Consider the following 18623-nt stretch of genomic DNA (forward strand, 5'->3'; position numbering starts at 1 on the left):
AGTCAGGATGTGGCCCAGAAGTTAATTGACAGCATGCCAGGGCGGATTGCAGAGGTCTTGAAAAAGAAGGGTCAACATTGCAAATATTGACTCTTTGCATAAACTTAATGTAATTGTCAATAAAAGCCTTTGACATTTATGGAATGCTTGTAATTATACTTCAGTATACCATAGTAACATCTGACAAAAATATCTAAAAACACTGAAGCAGCAAACTTTGTGAAGACCAATACTTGTGTCATTCTCAAAACTTTTGACCACGACTGTATTCTTGTTCGAGAATGGCTTGGAGAAACTTAGAACAGGAGTCGAGGCTAACTTGATTTTAGTCTTTGTCTTACATTGTCTTATTTGCAGTTTGTGTGTGCAACTACTAGTTTCCTTCTTAGGCAGTGTCCTAAGCAATGTGTGTATTGTCCAAGTTTACCAGTCTCTCTCTGTTATAATACTTGATCGTTTCGTTCTCTGTTTTAGACCAATACCTGCTATTCGGCGCCGAAGAGGGCATTTACACTTTAAATCTCAATGAGCTGCATGACTCCTCCATGGAACAGGTCAGTGTCTCATTATTTCATTTGGATTATCTTTTTCTCAGTAAATTGAAATTGTTCTAACTGCTTCCAATGTTTTTACAGTGTAATGTATAAACCATAATCTATGTATTTATGTGAAGGTTGAACATATTCTCTATCACATCATATTTCAGATTATAGTTCAATTTGAATGCTTGCTTCTTTGTGACGCAAGTAAAGGATTTTAGGTTTTATCCACAAGGTTTTATCCACAAGGATTTGAGGTTTTATCCACAACTGGTCAATAAGACATGGATTATGATGAATTGTACCACCTACAGAACTATTAAACTGAAACATTTTTTTATTTCCTAGCTCTTTCCCCGGAGGTGTACCTGGCTTTATGTCATGAGTAATAGTTTGCTCTCCATATCTGGTAAGGATTCATCATAGAAACGTGTATTGCCACATATTGCTAATATACCTCAACAAATAACTGTAGTGCACACTCAAAGTTTTACATTTTTTGTTTTATTTGTACTTTCCAGAATATACAGTGGGGAAAAAAAGTAGTTAGTCAGCCACCAATTGTGCAAGTTCTCCCACTTAAAAATATGAGAGAGGCCTGTAATTTTCATCATAGGTACACGTCAACTATGACAGACAAAATGAGAAAGAAAATTCCAGAAAATTCCATTGTAGGATTTTTAATGAATTTATTTGCAAATTATGGTGGAAAATAAGTATTTGGTCAATAACAAAAGTTTCTCAATACTTTGTTATATATCCTTTGTTGGCAATGACACAGGTCAAACGTTTTCTGTAAGTCTTCACAAGGTTTTCACACACTGTTGCTGGTATTTTGGCCCATTCCTCCATGCAGATCTCCTCTAGAGCAGTGATGTTTTGGGGCTGTCGCTGGGCAACACGGACTTTCAACTTCCTCCAAAGATTTTCTATGGGGTTGAGATCTGGAGACTGGCTAGGCCACTCCAGGACCTTGAAATGCTTCTTACGAAGCCACTCCTTCATTGCCCGGGCGGTGTGTTTGGGATCATTGTCATGCTGAAAGACTCAGCCACGTTTCATCTTCAATGCCCTTGCTGATGGAAGGAGGTTTTCACTCAAAATCTCACGATACATGGCCCCATTCATTCTTTCCTTTACACGGATCAGTCGTCCTGGTCCCTTTGCAGAAAAACAGCCCCAAAGCATGATGTTTCCACCCCCATGCTTCACAGTAGGTATGGTGTTCTTTGGATGCAACTCAGCATTCTTTGTCCTCCAAACATGACGAGTTGAGTTTTTACCAAAAAGTTATATTTTGGTTTCATCTGACCATATGACATTCTCCCAATCCTCTTCTGGATCATCCAAATGCACACTAGCAAACTTCAGACGGGCCTGGACATGTACTGGCTTAAGCAGGGGGACACGTCTGGCACTGCAGGATTTGAGTCCCTGGCGGCGTAGTGTGTTACTGATGGTAGGCTTTGTTACTTTGGTCCCAGCTCCCAGCTCTATGCAGGTCATACACTAGGTCCCCCCCGTGTGGTTCTGGGATTTTTGCTCACCGTTCTTGTGATCATTTTGACCCCACGGGGTGAGATCTTGCGTGGAGCCCCAGATCGAGGGAGATTATCAGTGGTCTTGTATGTCTTCCATTTCCTAATAATTGCTCCCACAGTTGATTTCTTCAAACCAAGCTGCTTACCTATTGCAGATTCAGTCTTCCCAGCCTGGTGCAGGTCTACAATTTTGTTTCTGGTGTCCTTTGACAGCTCTTTGGTCTTGGCCATAGTGGAGTTTGGCGTGTGACTGTTTGAGGTTGTGGACGTGTCTTTTATACTGATAACAAGTTCAAACAGGTGCCATTAATACAGGTAACGAGTGGAGGACAGAGGATCCTCTTAAAGAAGAAGTTACAGGTCTGTGAGAGCCAGAAATCTTGCTTGTTTGTAGGTGACCAAATACTTATTTTCCACCATAATTTGCAAATAAATTCATTAAAAATCCTACAATGTGATTTTCTGGATTTTTTTTCCTCAATTTGTCTGTCATAGTTGACGTGTACCTATGATGAAAATTACAGGCCTCTCTCATCTTTTTAAGTGGGAGAACTTGCACAATTGGTGGCTGACTAAATACTTTTTTCCCCCCACTGTAATAGAATAGATTCTCCAGACACATCATATAAATGTACCGTTGGCCTCACACAATGACAGTGACAGACATTAAAAATATAAACCATAAGCAGCAATTTGTCATCAAGAGCATTAGTCTCATTTGATCATTAAATATGCACTCGTAAATATAAATCGTAAATACTACTTGTCAATACTTGCTCCAGATTTACAAGCATGTAGACGCTGCACTATTTGCGTGAAATTCAAAGATAATAAAATCGCCTTCAAAGCATTCAAAATATGTGTTTGTTGTGTTTTTTGCCAGGAAAAGCCTCGCAGCTCTACTGTCACAATCTGGCGGGTCTGTATGAACACGCTCGACAGATGCAGAAGCTGCCAATGGCCATCCCCACCCACCGGCTCCCAGACAAAATAATTCCAAGGTAAGAAGATGCCGATGCATCTGTGTGTAGGAGTTTTCTGTGGGAAGAGTCCCACTTTTCAGACTAAATTCTTTGTTATTGTGGTTTTTAGGAAATTTTCCATCTCCAATAAGATCCCCGACACCAAGGGATGTCAGAAGTGCTGTGTGGGTGAGTAGACATGGACATTCTCTTTTTCTGTTTCTCATGCTTTTTCTCTCTCTCTCCCTCGGTTTTCCTCTCTTTCTACGTCCAACCCCTTACTTTCCCACAAGTTGCTACATAATCTTGCTACAGGATTGAGAGTAGTTGATACACGAATATGTTTCTTAGATGCATCACTTTACTACATGTAATAAACGCAATACTTCTCCATACCCCTTATAACCAATTATGACAACAACCTCTTCATCTGAGGACCAATAGTAGAAAGGTCTTTGAAATACATTATTGTGGTCACAGCTTAGTATGATTGACAGCCCTGGCTGTCTACCAACTCTTCCCCCTTAGTGAGAAACCCTTACACGGGCCACAAGTACTTGTGTGGGGCCTTCCAATCCAGTGTGGTCATGTTGGAATGGGTGGAGCCCATGCAGAAGTTCATGCTCATCAAGGTAAGAATTTTTGTGTCTGTGTTCATTTATTTTTCCATGTCCATGTGTTTGCCAGGCTCACGGTTGACTCTCTCCAAACCTTTGAGGAGTGCTTACAGCCCATGTCATAGCCATATGAGAGTTTTTCTATTGAGGTTTCAACCAAAAACAAAAAAGCATTGATGGTAGCTATGCTAAGAGCCTCCGGGGAAGAATTGACTAATAACAATCCACAACTTCTCCTAACTGCCCTGTCAAATGGAGGTGTTTGAGATATGCTAAGAGACATCCCTTTACCTTGTAGCCTACATGCTAATGGAAACACACTTCCCTCTTCCTAAAAACACTGACTTCCCCCTGCCCGATGACACTGGAGGTGTTTGTATTTGAGATAAGCATTCTAACCCGCCAACATAGACTAAGCTACCCTTGCTTTGTAACTGACGAGCTAATGCTAACGCTTACTCTGTCCTCTCCTAAGAACATTAACTTTCCTCTGCCATGCCCATGGAGGTGTTCGAGTTTGAGATAATCATGCTAACATAGACTAGGCTACCCTTACTTTGTAATCTACAAGCTAATGCTAACTCTAGCCCTCTCCTCCAAAGAACATAGAGTTTGAGATTAGCATGCTAACATGCTATAGTCTAGACCAGGGAGTTTTTAGGTCAGTCAGGGTCTCAACTTACTGTTGTGAGTTAGAATAGTAGAATTGACAAGGTGCACTGATAGTCAGTCCATTAGCCCATGTCACCATTTTCTCTACACCCCATAGCAAAATGTGTAGAATTGCACAAACTGAACTCTAAAACTTAGTGGTTACACGCGCATCGGTTTTGTTGGTAAACACCCCACCCGTCGACATGCCTAATGCTAACTTTCCTCTCCTCCCAAGAACATCGAATTTGAGATTAGCATGCTAACATGCTAGAGTCTAGACCGTGTAGCATAATGATAATGCTAACCCTCTCTTCCTAACATTGACATGCCTAATGCTAATGCAAACCCTCTCCTCCTAAGAACATTGACTTTCCCCTGCCCTGCCCGATGGAGGTGTTTGAGATGCTTGTGGTGCCCGAGCACCAGTACCCCCTCATCTGTATGGGCGTCAGCAAGGGCACGGAGCTCAACCAGGTGGTAGGCTTTGAGACACTGGACCCCAACACCGCTTGCCCCTGGCTCAAAGAGTCCGGTAAGATCTCATTCAAAGATTGTCCTTGACTCCCCAATGACATAGACTTGACACAAATCAAGATTTTTGTGCTCCTTTAATATGACTATGGAAGTTATGGAACTTCATTGAAATTAAATAAACATTCAATATCATTATTTATTTACCCCATTATTATGTACAGTTGAAGTCGGAAGTTTACATATACCTTAGCCAAATACATTTAAACTCAGTTTTTCACAATTCCTGACATTTAATCCTAGTAAAAATTCCCTGTTTTAGGTCAGTTAGGATTACCACTTTATTTTAAGAATGTGAAATTTCAGAATAATTTTAGAGTGATTTTATTTCAGCTTTTCTTTCTTTCATCACATTCCCAGTGGGTCAAAAGTTTACATACACTCAATTAGTATTTGGTAGCATTGCCTTTAAATTGTTTAACTTGGGTCAAACGTTTCGGGTAGCCTTCCACAAGCTTCCCACAATAAGTTGGGTGAATTTTAGGCCATTCCTCCTGACAGAGCTGGTGTAACTGAGTCAGATGTGTAGGCCTCCTTGCTCCCACATGCTTTTTCAGTGCTGCCCACACATTTTCTATAGGATTGAGGTCAGGGTTTTGTGATGGCCACTCCAAAACCTTGACTTTGTTGTCCTTAAGCCATTTTGTCACAACTTTAGAAGTATGCTTGGGGTCATTGTCCATTTGGAAGACCCATTTGCGACCAAGCTTTAACTTCCTGACTGATGTCTTGAGATGTTGCTTCAATATATCCACATCATTTTCCTTCCTTGTGATGCCATCTATTTTGTGAAGTGCACCAGTCCCTCCTGCAGCAAAGCACCCCCACAGCATGATAATGCCACCCCCGTGCTTCACGGTTGGGATGGTGTTCTTCGGCTTGCAAGCTATCCCCTTTTTCCTCCAAACATAACAATGGTCATTATGGCCAAACAGTTATATTTTTATTTCATCAGACCAGAGGACATTTCTCCAAAAAGTATGATCTTTGTCCCCATGTGCAGTTGCAAACCATAGTCTGGCTTTTTATGGTGGTTTTGGAGCAGTGGCTTCTTCCTTGCTGAGCGGCCTTTCAGGTTATGTTGATATAGGACTCGTTTTACTGTGGACATGGATACTTTTGTACCTGTTTCCTCCAGCATCTTCACAAGGTCCTTTGCTGTTGTTCTGGGATTGATTTGCACTTTTCGCACAAAAGTACGTTCATCTCTAAGAGACAGAACGCGTCTCCTTCCTGAGCGGTATGACGGCTGCGTGGTCCCATGGTGTTTATACTTGCGTACAATTGTTTGTACAGATGAACGTGGTACCTTCAGGCATTTGGAAATTGCTCCCAAGGATGAACCAGACTTGCGGAGGTCTATATATATTTTTCTGAGGTGTTGGCTGATATTTTTTTTTTTCCCATGATGTCAAGCAAAGAGGCACTGAGTTTGAAGGTAGGCCTTGAAATACATCCACAGGTACACCTCCAATTGACTCAAATGATGTCAATTAGCTTATCAGAAGCTTCTAAAGCCATGACATCATTTTCTGGAATTTTCCAAGCTGTTTAAAGGCACAGTCAACTTAGTGTATGTCAACTTCTGACCCACTGGAATTGTGATGCAGTGAATTATAAGTGAAATAATCTGTCTGTAAACAATTGTTGTCATGCACAAAGTAGATGTCCTAACCGACTTGCCAAAACTATAGTTTTTTAACAAGAAATGTGTGGAGTGGTTGAAAAACGAGTTTTAAAGACTCCAACCTAAGAGTATGTAAACCTCCGACTTCAACTGTATATTTTCTTTATCGTAGCACACACTGGAGGCTGACGTTCACATTCTACACATTGACCATACTGGAAATTGTAAACTTTTCAAATGTTAACAATTATAGAGAAAATATAGTCCTATATGATTGTGTACATTCATAATGGAAAATGTTTGACGTTAATACAGCAAAAGATTAAAAGGTTAGTTGACGTTTTTCTGTTTTCTCTCCTCCTAGACACTCCACAGACCTGTGTTATCCATGTGACTCAACTGGAAAGAGACACCATTCTTGTCTGCCTGGATCGTGAGTCTAGCAGCATGTCTTGACTATACAAACATCTGATTTGCATTGTAATATTATCTATATAGATTATATATGCATTGTACGTTCATTGTATGCATTGCTGATAACATTATGACAATATGTTAACGGTGTGTAATGTTTTATCACTAAGCTGTCGTTTAAATGACATGGGGGGGGGGAAACTCACCTCAATAGCCACCAATGTGTTGCACCCGCCTGGATGGACGGCAGCCATTTTGTGCCTGGATGTCTTCAGTTTCTTGAAATAGCATCATTGTTTAACTCCCATTTTCCTTTTCCCCCTCAGGATCCATTAAGATTGTAAATCTGCAGGGGAGGCTGAAGTCCAGTAGAAAGCTTTCAGCCGAGCTGACGTTTAATTTTCAGATTGAGTCGATAGGTAAATGCCCTTGACCCCTTTGCTAGAGTAGATTCCATTGCTGTTGATAATTGTCTGTGTGTAGATAGATTCCCATCCCTTTATTTACTGTTCCTTTGGAAAGTATTCAGAACCCTTGGCTTTATTCTAAAATGTATTTAATTGTTTTTTTCCCTAATCAATCTACACACAATACCCCATAATGACAATGCAAAAAATACAAAACTGAAATATCACATTTACATACGTATTCAGACCCTTTACTCAGTACTTTGTTGAAGCACCTTTGGCAGCGATTACAGCATCGAGTCTTCTTGGGTATGACACTACAAGCTTGGCACATCTGTATTTGGGGAGTTTCTCCCATTCTTCTCTACAGACCCTCTCATGTTCTGTCAGGTTGGATGGGGAGCGTTACTGCACAGCTATTTTCAGGTCTCTCCAGAGATGTTCGATTAGGTTCAAGTCCGGGCTCTGGCTGGGCCACTCAAGGACATTAAGAGACTTGTCCCGAAGCCACTCCTGCGTTGTCTTGGCTGTGTGCTTAGGGTTGTTGTCCTGTTGGAAGGTGAACCTTCGCCCCAGTCTGAGGTCCTGAGCGCTCTGGAGCAGGTTTTCATCATTGATCTCTCTGTACTTTGCTCCGTTCATCTATGCCTCGATCCTGACTAGTCTCCCAGTCCCTGCCGCTGAAAAACATCCCCACAGCATGATGCTGCCACCACCATGCTTCACAGTAGGGATGGTGCCAGGTTTCCTCCAGACGTGACGCTTGGCATTCAGGCCAAAGAGTTCAATCTTGGTTTCATCAGACCAGAGAATCTTGTTTCTCATGGTCTGAGAGTCATTAGGTGCCTTTTGGCAAAATCCAAGCGGGCTGCCATGTTATTTTTACTGAGGAGTGGCTTCCGTCTGGCCACTCTACCATAAAGGCCTGATTGGTGGAGTGCTGCAGAGATGGTTGTCCTTCTGGAAGGTTCTCCCATCTCCACAGAGAAACTCTAGAGCTCTGTCAGAGTGACCATCGGTACCCTTCCCCAGATCTGTGCCTTGACCAAATCCTGTGTCGGCACTCTACGGACAATTAGTTTGGCTTGGTTTTTGCTCTGACATGCACTGTCAACTGTGGGAACTTATATGGACAGGTGTGTGCCTTTCCAAATCATGTCCAATCAATTGACTTTACCACAGGTGGACTCCAATCAAGTTGTAGAAACATCTCAAGGATGATCAATGGAAACAGGATGCACCTGAGCTCAATTTCGAGTCCCATAGCAAAGGGTCTGAATACTTATGTAAATAAAGTATTTCTGTTTTTATTTTTAATACATTTGCAAAAATGTCTAAAAAACAGTTTTTGCTTTGTCATTATGGGGTATTATCTGTAGATTGCTGAGGACGTCTTTTTTTAAATCCATTTTAGAATAAGGCTGTAACGTAATTTTTTTTGGGGAAAAGTCAAGGGGTCTGAATAGGCACTGTATACCAGCAGTGCTACAAGTTTAGCCAACACGCACACACACACACACACATGCATGTGTACGCGCACACACACATACACGCACGTATCAACAGCTATAGAATGGAGAGGAGAGCAGAGTATCACAGTCATGTTATGATGAATGACATTCTGGTAAAATTGAACATCCATCTTTTCCACAGTCTGCCTTCAAGACAGTGTTCTGGCTTTCTGGAGACATGGCATGCAAGGACGGAGTTTCAAATCTAATGAGGCAAGTTGCATCAATGCCCCGGCGGATGCAATAACTGTATAACAATAGTATTTTAAATGTATATAACAATAGTATATGAACTGTATATTGTTGTTTTGTTGTTTTAATATGATGACTATGATAATGACTGTGATGACGTGAATATTAGATCCTGTCCATATTCCCACCAGATTACACAGGAGATTTCCGACAACAGCAGGATATTCCGACTCCTAGGATCAGACAGGTGAGAAATCCCTTTTTAGATTGAGGTTAAATCCGTTTAGCAGGGATCATCAACTAGATTAAAAATAATATTGTATTTTTGTTCAGAAAACTTGGGGTGGGGGGGGCAAATCAAATCACCACCAGTTGGGGAACCCTGCGTTTAGTGTTGTGGATACAAATTAATTTAGCGACCCCTGCTGGCATGGTACGAATCCCCTCTCAGTCCTTCTCATCTAACTGTCCCTCTACACATATCTCCCTCATTTCTGAAAAAAAAAATGCATGGTCAGAAGAACATTTTAAAAAAGTGCCTCGATTAGTGCCTGTAATAGCTATGGTGGTGTTCCAGATCTTATATTTTGTCGTCGCGTCTCAGAAGATTGCTATATCGTATTCATGCAGTTCATGTTATGTTTAACACTTATCCATGCATTGTGAGATCTGATCGTCTGTGCCATCGAGACTGAAGTAGGCCTGTGGCCATAAAGTGACTTAGGGCTGTAACAATATAAAACGTTCAGATAGAAATGTATTGTGTAGAACAGATATGATTGTCTATCAGATGGAATAGGTACAGTAATTGGGCCAGCTCTAGTCATTTTATTTCTATCTGCAACATTCAGAACATTTCACATCACTAAATACACCCCTGTTGTACCTTTGATTGCAGGGTTGTGGTGCTGGAGAGTAGACCCACAGACAACCCTACAGCGCACAGCAACCTATACATCCTGGCTGGACACGAGAACAGTTACTAATCACCCTGTGCCCTGGGAACCAGGGTCCTGTTCAGTAGGCACACAACTTTCTGAAACTGAGTGATACAGGGATGTACTATCTGAACCTGTCCAATAAGAAACCTTCGTTTTCATTGTCGGTTACAAAACATTTTCCATTGTATGCCTTAATGAACATGGCCCAGGGTTGGTTTCAGTTACATTTTAAGAGATGATGAATCTGAATTAAATTCAGTCATTGAAAATTGCAATTAGGTTTGGAATTGGAATTCATGTCCTGAAATGAAACTATGGAACTGACCCCATCCCTGATGGGAACAGAATATGATGAGGAGGACATGTCTGCCTCTGCATCTGAGACCAAGGAGTTGCAATCGGACCATTCATCGAGCAAGCGACCTTGGATGTGTCCTGTTTTTAATTTAATCTTATGATTTTAATTGAAAGTCGACATTTATAGTAACACAAACCCACATTCCTGGATATCACACTATTTCAGTATTGACCAACTACTGAGAGCATGCAACCTTCTCTAACAAGTGCTTGACAGATGTGTTTGTAATTAATGTAAATAGTATATTGAGGTTGTACACTGAGTATGTCATGTAGATAACCGTGCTGCATATATTTTGTACAGTTGCCCCCCAACTTTGAGAGATATAAAGAGTTGTTGCCTAATCAATGCGGGGTACTACTTTTAAGGGCTTGTCAAGCAATATAATTTTACAAAACGTAGTGGTAGGACATCAAAGAGCACAGTGGCTGTTCATTTTTATCATGAGTTGCCTTTTTTTATATGTTAGACTCATTTTGATATGAAGCCATATGCAATGTCATATTCTTTTCACACACTTTAATTCTAACCCCATAGAAAGTTGTCAATGCTCAGATATGCACTGGCTGTGAAATTTGCACATAGTTGTACGCAATAAAACACTTTATTCGTACATTTAAGGTATGGTTAGGTTGTGCTTATAGTATTTGCATGAGTGCATAAGAATACATCATACTATACACTTCAGATGTAAACTCAGACAAATTTAACCAAGCAATATAAGTTTTTTTTTTGACATACAAGGCAAGCTCTTGTTAAAACTGCAGTCAAATTGAAGAGAATCTTGGCAATTGTACCATCTTAGAATCCCTTTCCTTATGGTGGCCAATGAGTTGAATGCTGAATGTTTGCCAAATTGCATTGTTCATATTCTTTGTTATGGTGTTTGAGCGTCATAGTAAGACCTCTACCTCGTGCATTGGGGAGTCAGTGGGAATATGTAGGGCCAAATTGAACATGTAACACTAAATGTTGGTTGTTGACTCCATGTAGCATGCACAACTAAAGGAGGGTATGATGAAGTATAAGGATCTTCTCACTTGGTTTCTTTCCATATTGCTTTTGTGTCATGTAAATACAGTAAAATAAAATGGCTTAATTGTGCCTGTACAACTGCCAATATTTGGATAAGTTACATATTAAACATTTTAACTCACGATGGGCTAAATTGATTGACTGATGAGCCATAGGAAGCCTGTTTTTTTTATCCTACATTTTTGACGGTATGATGAAGTATAAGGATCTTCTCACTTGGTTTCTTTCAATATTGTTTTTGTTTCATGTAAATACTGTAAAATAAAATTGCTTAATTTTGCCTGTACAACTGCCTACTTTTGGACATGTTACATATTAAAATGTTTAACTCATGATGGGATAAATTGATTGACTGATGAGCTATAGAAAGCCTAATGTTTTTTCCTCTGACATTTTAGTGGGTATATGTATTTTTAAGCCTGTTAAACCTACGGAAAAATGTCTGCCCAGATGTAGATGTGTGTTTTGAACATTGGGAATACTTAATACACCATGAACTGCTCCACACAGTTAGTGGAGGTGTCTACTTTGGGAAGTATCTACAAAAAGATGAATGCTTTCCATGATGCTTTCTCTGGGATCTGTTAGTCAAGTCTGCGACCTCACGGCGTGAGCACAAAAGGCGTCAGCACAAAACTAGCACTAGTTCACATGCATCGTTGGTATGTTTCAAGTTTTAATGTCACATGCACAAGTACAGTGAAATGCCTTTCTTGCAAACTCAAAACCCAACAATGCAATAATCAATAACAATGTATTACTAGAAAAAAGCACACGATAAATAAGAATAAGAAATACACAAAGTAATTAAGTAAGTATACTATATACAGGAAATATTTTAAAAATCAGTTCCAATACCATATATACATGTGCAGGGATACTGGAGTGATGGAGGTAGATGTGTATAGGGGTAAGGTGACTTGTCAACAGGATATAAGATAAACAGAGTAGCAGCAGCTTGTATGTGAGTGGGTGTGTAGAGTCAGTAGAAATGTATGTGCAAATGATGTGTGAGTGAGAAATGATGGAGTGAGTGTTTGTGTTGGAGTGACAGTGTGTGTGAGTGTGTAGGGCCCTGTGAGTATGCAATGGTTTCAAGTGATCTTCATAAAATGAACTTTTTCATGCTATCTTTTAATCAATTATTGTTCTCGGTTTATCAAGATTGTATACAGATCTGCGAATTTGGCCAGGAGCGATGATTATCGAAAACAAGCCCTAAGTACGTCATTAGCTATCCATTGCGCATGTGCAATTCTTCTCCCAACAACTGCACCCGACCCGAGTCATAACAATCGTCCAAATAAATCATTTTGACCAACGGTAAACTGGTAATTAAAGCCATCCTGTGCGTGGAATCTTGGTTTTCTCGATAACCTAACAAAAAGCAAAATAGTCTGGAGACATGTTTTGGAAATGATACATTCATGGAGGATAACACGGTTATCAATATCCACCCTGCCGAAGATTCAGTGAAAATGGGCGATTATGCACCGAATAGCTTTTTTTTGCCCCAAATAGAAGGAATGATTCAACTTGCCGAAAAGGACGAACAGTATCGCATTTCCCGAAACGTGAAGTGACACATCCATCCCCAAGTTGGATACTAGCTAGCTAGCCAGCTACGCCACTGTCCACATATTGCTAGTTCATCACTACTGACAACCATCTTCCGATTCGGATCGATCGGCTACGGCTAGTAATATCACCAGCTCGGCTGCTAGCTAGCTACTACTACAAGCTTGCTAAATCAGCTAGGCTAACGTTAGTTTGTTGCCACCAACGTCAGTTCAGAACTTGGAATAATTTCCATCTGCCAACGCAACGCAGGCTAGCTAGTTAGCATTTTTAGTATATTTGGTTTCGTGAATTGTGGCTTTTATTACTCTCGTCCGAAAGAGCAAGCTCGGCAGCTGGACGGCTAGCAGCTATCAACATCTGTACACTGCCGATGCAATGGTCGCACTGTTAACTGTTTTGGTAGAGGAATGCTCATTGGGTGGATATTCTGAGGCAGCGGGCCGCACAGAATATTGCACCTCTCAGTTCCAACCACGGGTCACACTATATACTGTTTTGATGTGAAAAGTGGCCGTGAACACACATCGCTCGCTGCCTGCAAGATAGCGCACGAAGACGGGCAGCTGAAGCCATGCAAGCGGCCCAGATTCAGTACGACTTTTTCAGCGAGGAGAACGCACCGAAATGGCGGGGGTTATTGGTACCCTCCCTGAACAAGGTAGGCTAGGAAGTTGGCAGGTGCCAAGCGAACAAACTAGACGGCGAGTGTATGCATTATAAGCAAAGTAGCTATTATTAGCTAGTCAGCTAACGTTAATTAGCTAACTCAAACTGTTGTCTTGTAGGAATTGATTTTTGCAACAAACAACATTTGATGGTGCCATGTCAAACCACACCATGTTGCCAGTGACACATGGTTTGGTTGGTCAAATCAAATCACATTTTATTGGGTGCATACACATATTTAGCAGATGTTATTGCGGGTGTAGCGAAATGCTTGTGTGTGCTAATAGTACCAAGATAACATTGTATATCGAATACTGTTAGCAGCCCCACGCTTATTACTGGGGTGCACCCGTGGGGACTCGATTTCTCTATATGACAGACACACACAGCCCTATGTTTGACTAAACTTTTTTTGTTTGTATCCCACACATTTACATTTACATTTTAGTCATTTAGCAGACGCTCTTATCCAGAGCGACTTACAGGAGCCTAAACTCGAACGTCACTAGTTCCCCATACATTATACCATTCCTACAAATGTCCCCTTTTTTCTTGTCCTCGTTTATCTGTATCTGCATACACATCTTGTCCACAGCGTCACTGCATACACATCTTGTCCACAGTGTCAGCTTGAGTGTGATGGTCGTGGCAGCTTCTGTGGGGGAGGACGCTGCCACACTCACAGAAAGTGACACTCACAGAAAGCGAGTGTGACAGCAGCAAAACTGCATCACTTTTTCCTAAGCTAAGCGGTCCATAGCAACGTTGAAACTGGGCCCTCAATTCCAGACATAGAATAAATAAACGACTTGCTAGCAGCAACCCTGAATATTGTAGTACTAATCATCATCATGAAACGAGTCATTTGTTTGTTCTTGTCCCTGAAGGCAGTTTTGGAAAATCTATGTTGGTGGAGGTGATGATGGACTGTCATATACTATCCATGAGCAAGAACTGACTATTTGACCAATGACATGGACAACGCAGTTGAAACTACAGTAGTTGTTGTTGAGAAATGCTAGAGTAGTCATAAGTATATTTTTACATTGTTGTTGTGATACTCTGCTTGCCTGCTTCCACAGCAACATTCACCTACCCCCCAAAAATAAGAACATGAAAATAGCACATCTAGACTTGCCAGGTATTTAAAGAGAAATCCGGTTTTGAAACATTACATACTTGGGTCACAGCCCATCAAGATTGACGCAGCACTTTTTTTCCAAGTAGATTCTGACTGTCTTGATATTTTGGGACACCCTCATATAGTCTCATAAAGGTGGTGGCCATGTTTTGGGCGACTTACCGACTCGCTGCTGAGTGAAGTTTATGTTATTGATCAAACAAACACATATCAGCCTTTGTCGGGGTGGTTTGAAATAACATGTCTGATGTGGGCAAATTTCAGTGACACACCACACATGTTACCTTGGTCTACACAGAGTAAACACTGACTAGCGCCTCTCCGGTTTGCATGTGTGTGTTGGTAAATAGTGGCCTATAACTGGCGTGAGGTGATCAGGGTGGGGTTTCTTCAGCAAGATGCTGCAAGCAGGGGAATGCCGAGTCAGTGAACTTAAGTCACAGCTCTCAAATGAGATGTTACAACGACAGTTGAGCAAATGTGTCAGTTTCATTTTTAACATTTTCGTTCAGTTTTTTTGTTTACCCCAGTGCTTTCTCAAGATGAGTGTTGTCAATGACTAGCATATATTTAGTTCACAAACAGCCTACGCCATGTCGTTTGGCACTGTAACATGCTTAGTTAAAACCACTCCAGACCGACCAATTTAGGCCTAAACAGAAAAACTATTAGGCCTATATAATGGTAGTGGTCAAGATGAGGAAAAGGACACCTGAATGACACAAACAAAATAAGTGGCCCAGTTTACAATGGGAGTTTGACATGAATGGGTAGGCCCAGCCTAAGCCTCACTATGTGTCACATTGGGCCAGAGATAGTGATCAGGAAAAGAGAATGCTAAGAAGTACTGGAATAATCAGAACAATACTGAAACAGTAGGTTAATAATACTGAAATTGAATTCTAGCCTACTGAAAAAACATAACTAATGGACCAGCTAGGCCTGAATGATGTAATGATACAGTGTACCACTTGATATGAATCTGGAAATGAAAATGACCTTTGACATGCCTTGGTTACCGTAATCTTTTAGCTAACGCTGCAGAAACAGTACACTGTTCATTATGTTGAGAAGTTGGTCTTATGTGGGAGATTGAGTGAACTGTGGAGGAATGCTGCAGAGAAACAGTTAGACTGGCACATGTGGAATCCCAACGAGGGAGGATGGCCTCTGCATTCCTGCTGTGTGTAGACTGGCAAGGGCCGGCAAATGCCAAAGTGCAAGGATGCCGTAGCAATGCAACACCACAGACATGGCAGGAATGTAGCCCAATGCATGAGGTCAAAGCGAGTCAGCCCTCGCATGGAGCGGGAGTGAGAGACAACGGAGGGGAGGTTATAGCCCCTGTGGGTCGCATTAAGGAAATTTTTGCGACAAGCATTTACCCCTTTTCTTCTCCTTCAAACCACCCCCCTCGGATCCCTCAAGTGTTGCTTTCCCTGCTCAAGCTGTGTCAACAAGTCTAGGAGTGGTTATGGAAGACTTCAAAAGAGCCAGCTTCTCCGCATTGAGCCGTTCAAAGTAGACACACCCTCTGTTCACCCTATTGATTTAGCCATTGGCCTCTCGGCTTCAAAATTGTTTTACATTTGGCTGGAATGTGCTGGCACAGGGAACTGAGAGGATTCGAAAACGTCCATGCGCTCCAGTGGATGAGCATTGATCAAGTTTCTGCTGTGGAATGAAATGGGGAAATAGGGTTTGTTTTGTCATGCCATTTTTTTTATATTTCCTCCTTGGTTCACTTCTCAAGACATTTTGGCTCAATTCGCCAAAGCCAGCCCTGCCAGGAGAGGCTTTGTCAAGAGCAAGCCCTCATATTTTAGCCGCCTCACACATATCCAAAGGAGTGAGTTTGCAAAGTCTTTGAAGTTCTCTGCTGGAAACCTTGAACTTTTTGTGGGCAAAAATTGTCAGCTTTTTCAAAAACCCAGCTGTAGTCTGTAGAATACCCCCCAATATTCTCCCAACCCTGCTAAACATCAATGATATAATCTTACATTGGGGATGGAAAATGTCACACCCACTCTTCCATATGTACTTACAAAGACTTTTCACATAAACTAACAATGGCTTTAACACCCAAACATGCTGCGTCTTGCCTTTATTCTTCAGCGATGATCAATCAAATGAATCAGCATCTGCAATAATAAGCATTTTCAAGCGCTGACAATTTTCCATATAAACGGTGTGCCCCATTCCTCTTTCTGTTGTTCCCCTAGTCTGTTTGCTAGGAATGTAACGATTCACCGATATGCATCAGTCCCTGATTCAAATGTTTTAAGATCCAAGTGCATTGGTCTGCGGACCCCAAACTGATCCAAATGTAGCATGCATAGGTCAGAAAATAGATTCAAACGTTACTAATCACTCATTCACCATTTTTTGGGGGTCGTATTACATTCTTTCTACCTTCCGAATATACCTCATATTTTGTGACAACTAATGTGTCCTCTCCTTCAGTGTTGAACTGCGTGTAACTGTGTTGACAGTCATTGATCTACAAGTCATTTTGCATGCCGAACAACCCCAGACAATATCAGTAGCCTAGGAAAACTGCGCACTGTGCTCAGCTTTGCGCGCTGACCAACGTGGGTTAGGCGGCCTGATATTGCACATCTGCTCGGCACCTTCAGCATTCAAATACTAAAATGGCTTGCGTGATATTAGGCTTTATTAGTTGAGTAACAACCTACAGTGAGGGAAAAAAGTATTTGATCCCCTGCTGATTTTGTACGTTTGCCCACTGACAAAGAAATGATCAGTCTATAATTTTAATGGTAGGTTTATTTGAACAGTGAGAGACAGAATAACAACAACAAAAATCCAGAAAAACGCATGTCAAAAATGTTATAAATTGATTTGCATTTTAATGAGGGAAATAAGTATTTGACCCCCTCTCAATCAGAAAGATTTCTGGCTCCCAGGTGTCTTTTACACAGGTAATGAGCTGAGATTAGGAGCACACTCTTAAAGGGAGTGCTCCTAATCTCAGCTTGTTACCTGTATAAAAGACACCTGTCCACAGAAGCAATCAATCAATCAGATTCCAAATTCTCCACCATGGCCAAGACCAAAGAGCTCTCCAAGGATGTCAGGGACAAGATTGTAGACCTACACAAGGCTGGAATGGGCTACAAGACCATCGCCAAGCAGCTTGGTGAGAAGGTGACAACAGTTGGTGCTATTATTCGCAAATGGAAGAAACACAAAAGAACTGTCAATCTCCCTCGGCCTGGGGCTCCATGCAAGATCTCACCTCGTGGAGTTGCAATGATCATGAGAACAGTGAGGAATCAGCCCTTGTCAATGATCTCAAGGCAGCTGGGACCATAGTCACCAAGAAAACAATTGGTAACACACTACGCCGTGAAGGACTGAAATCCTGCAGAGCCCACAAGGTCCCCCTGCTCAAGAAAGCACATATACATGCCCGTCTGAAGTTTGCCAATGAACATCTGAATGATTCAGAGGAGAACTGGGTGAAAGTGTTGTGGTCAGATGAGACCAAAATGGAGCTCTTTGGCATCAACTCAACTCGCCGTGTTTGGAGGAGGAGGAATGTTGCCTAAGACCCCAAGAACACCATCCCCACCGTCAAACATGGAGGTGGAAACATTATGCTTTGGGGGTGTTTTTCTGCTAAGGGGGCAGGACAACTTCACCGCATCAAAGGGACGATGGACGGGGCCATGTACCGTCAAATCTTGGGTGAGAATCTCCTTCCCTCAGCCAGGGCATTGAAAATGGGTCGTGGATGGGTATTCCAGCATGACAATGACCCAAAACACACGGCCAAGGCAACAAAGGAGTGGCTCAAGAAGATGCACATTAAGGTCCTGGAGTGGCCTAGCCAGTCTCCAGACCTTAATCCCATAAAAAATCTGTGGAGGGAGCTGAAGGTTC

The 18623-nt window shown here is 41.6% G+C and overlaps 2 protein-coding genes across 3 annotated transcripts in view; both read left to right on the forward strand.

Moving 5' to 3' along the window:
• LOC311113317 (mitogen-activated protein kinase kinase kinase kinase 3-like) overlaps positions 1 to 11662 on the forward strand; it is a 103714-nt gene extending 92052 nt beyond the window's left edge. The window contains exons 24-34 of the mRNA XM_084156539.1: positions 475 to 554; positions 888 to 948; positions 2964 to 3081; positions 3173 to 3231; positions 3571 to 3674; positions 4674 to 4845; positions 6836 to 6904; positions 7212 to 7304; positions 8946 to 9016; positions 9187 to 9242; positions 9894 to 11662. Coding sequence (XP_084012665.1) covers positions 475 to 554; positions 888 to 948; positions 2964 to 3081; positions 3173 to 3231; positions 3571 to 3674; positions 4674 to 4845; positions 6836 to 6904; positions 7212 to 7304; positions 8946 to 9016; positions 9187 to 9242; positions 9894 to 9981 — 971 coding nt within the window. The 3' untranslated portion in view covers positions 9982 to 11662. The remainder of the gene's footprint in view (positions 1 to 474; positions 555 to 887; positions 949 to 2963; positions 3082 to 3172; positions 3232 to 3570; positions 3675 to 4673; positions 4846 to 6835; positions 6905 to 7211; positions 7305 to 8945; positions 9017 to 9186; positions 9243 to 9893) is intronic.
• Positions 11663 to 12590: 928 nt separating this feature from the next.
• Positions 12591 to 18623, forward strand: part of sos1 (son of sevenless homolog 1) — a 71230-nt gene continuing 65197 nt past the window's right edge. For both annotated transcript variants that reach the window (XM_084156754.1, XM_084156753.1), the window contains exon 1: positions 12591 to 13568. In XM_084156754.1, coding sequence (XP_084012880.1) covers positions 13482 to 13568 — 87 coding nt within the window. In that variant the 5' untranslated portion in view covers positions 12591 to 13481. The remainder of the gene's footprint in view (positions 13569 to 18623) is intronic.

Source organism: Coregonus lavaretus (assembly GCF_964263955.1).
Source record: "Coregonus lavaretus genome assembly, chromosome: 40".
Lineage (NCBI taxonomy): Eukaryota > Metazoa > Chordata > Actinopteri > Salmoniformes > Salmonidae > Coregonus > Coregonus lavaretus.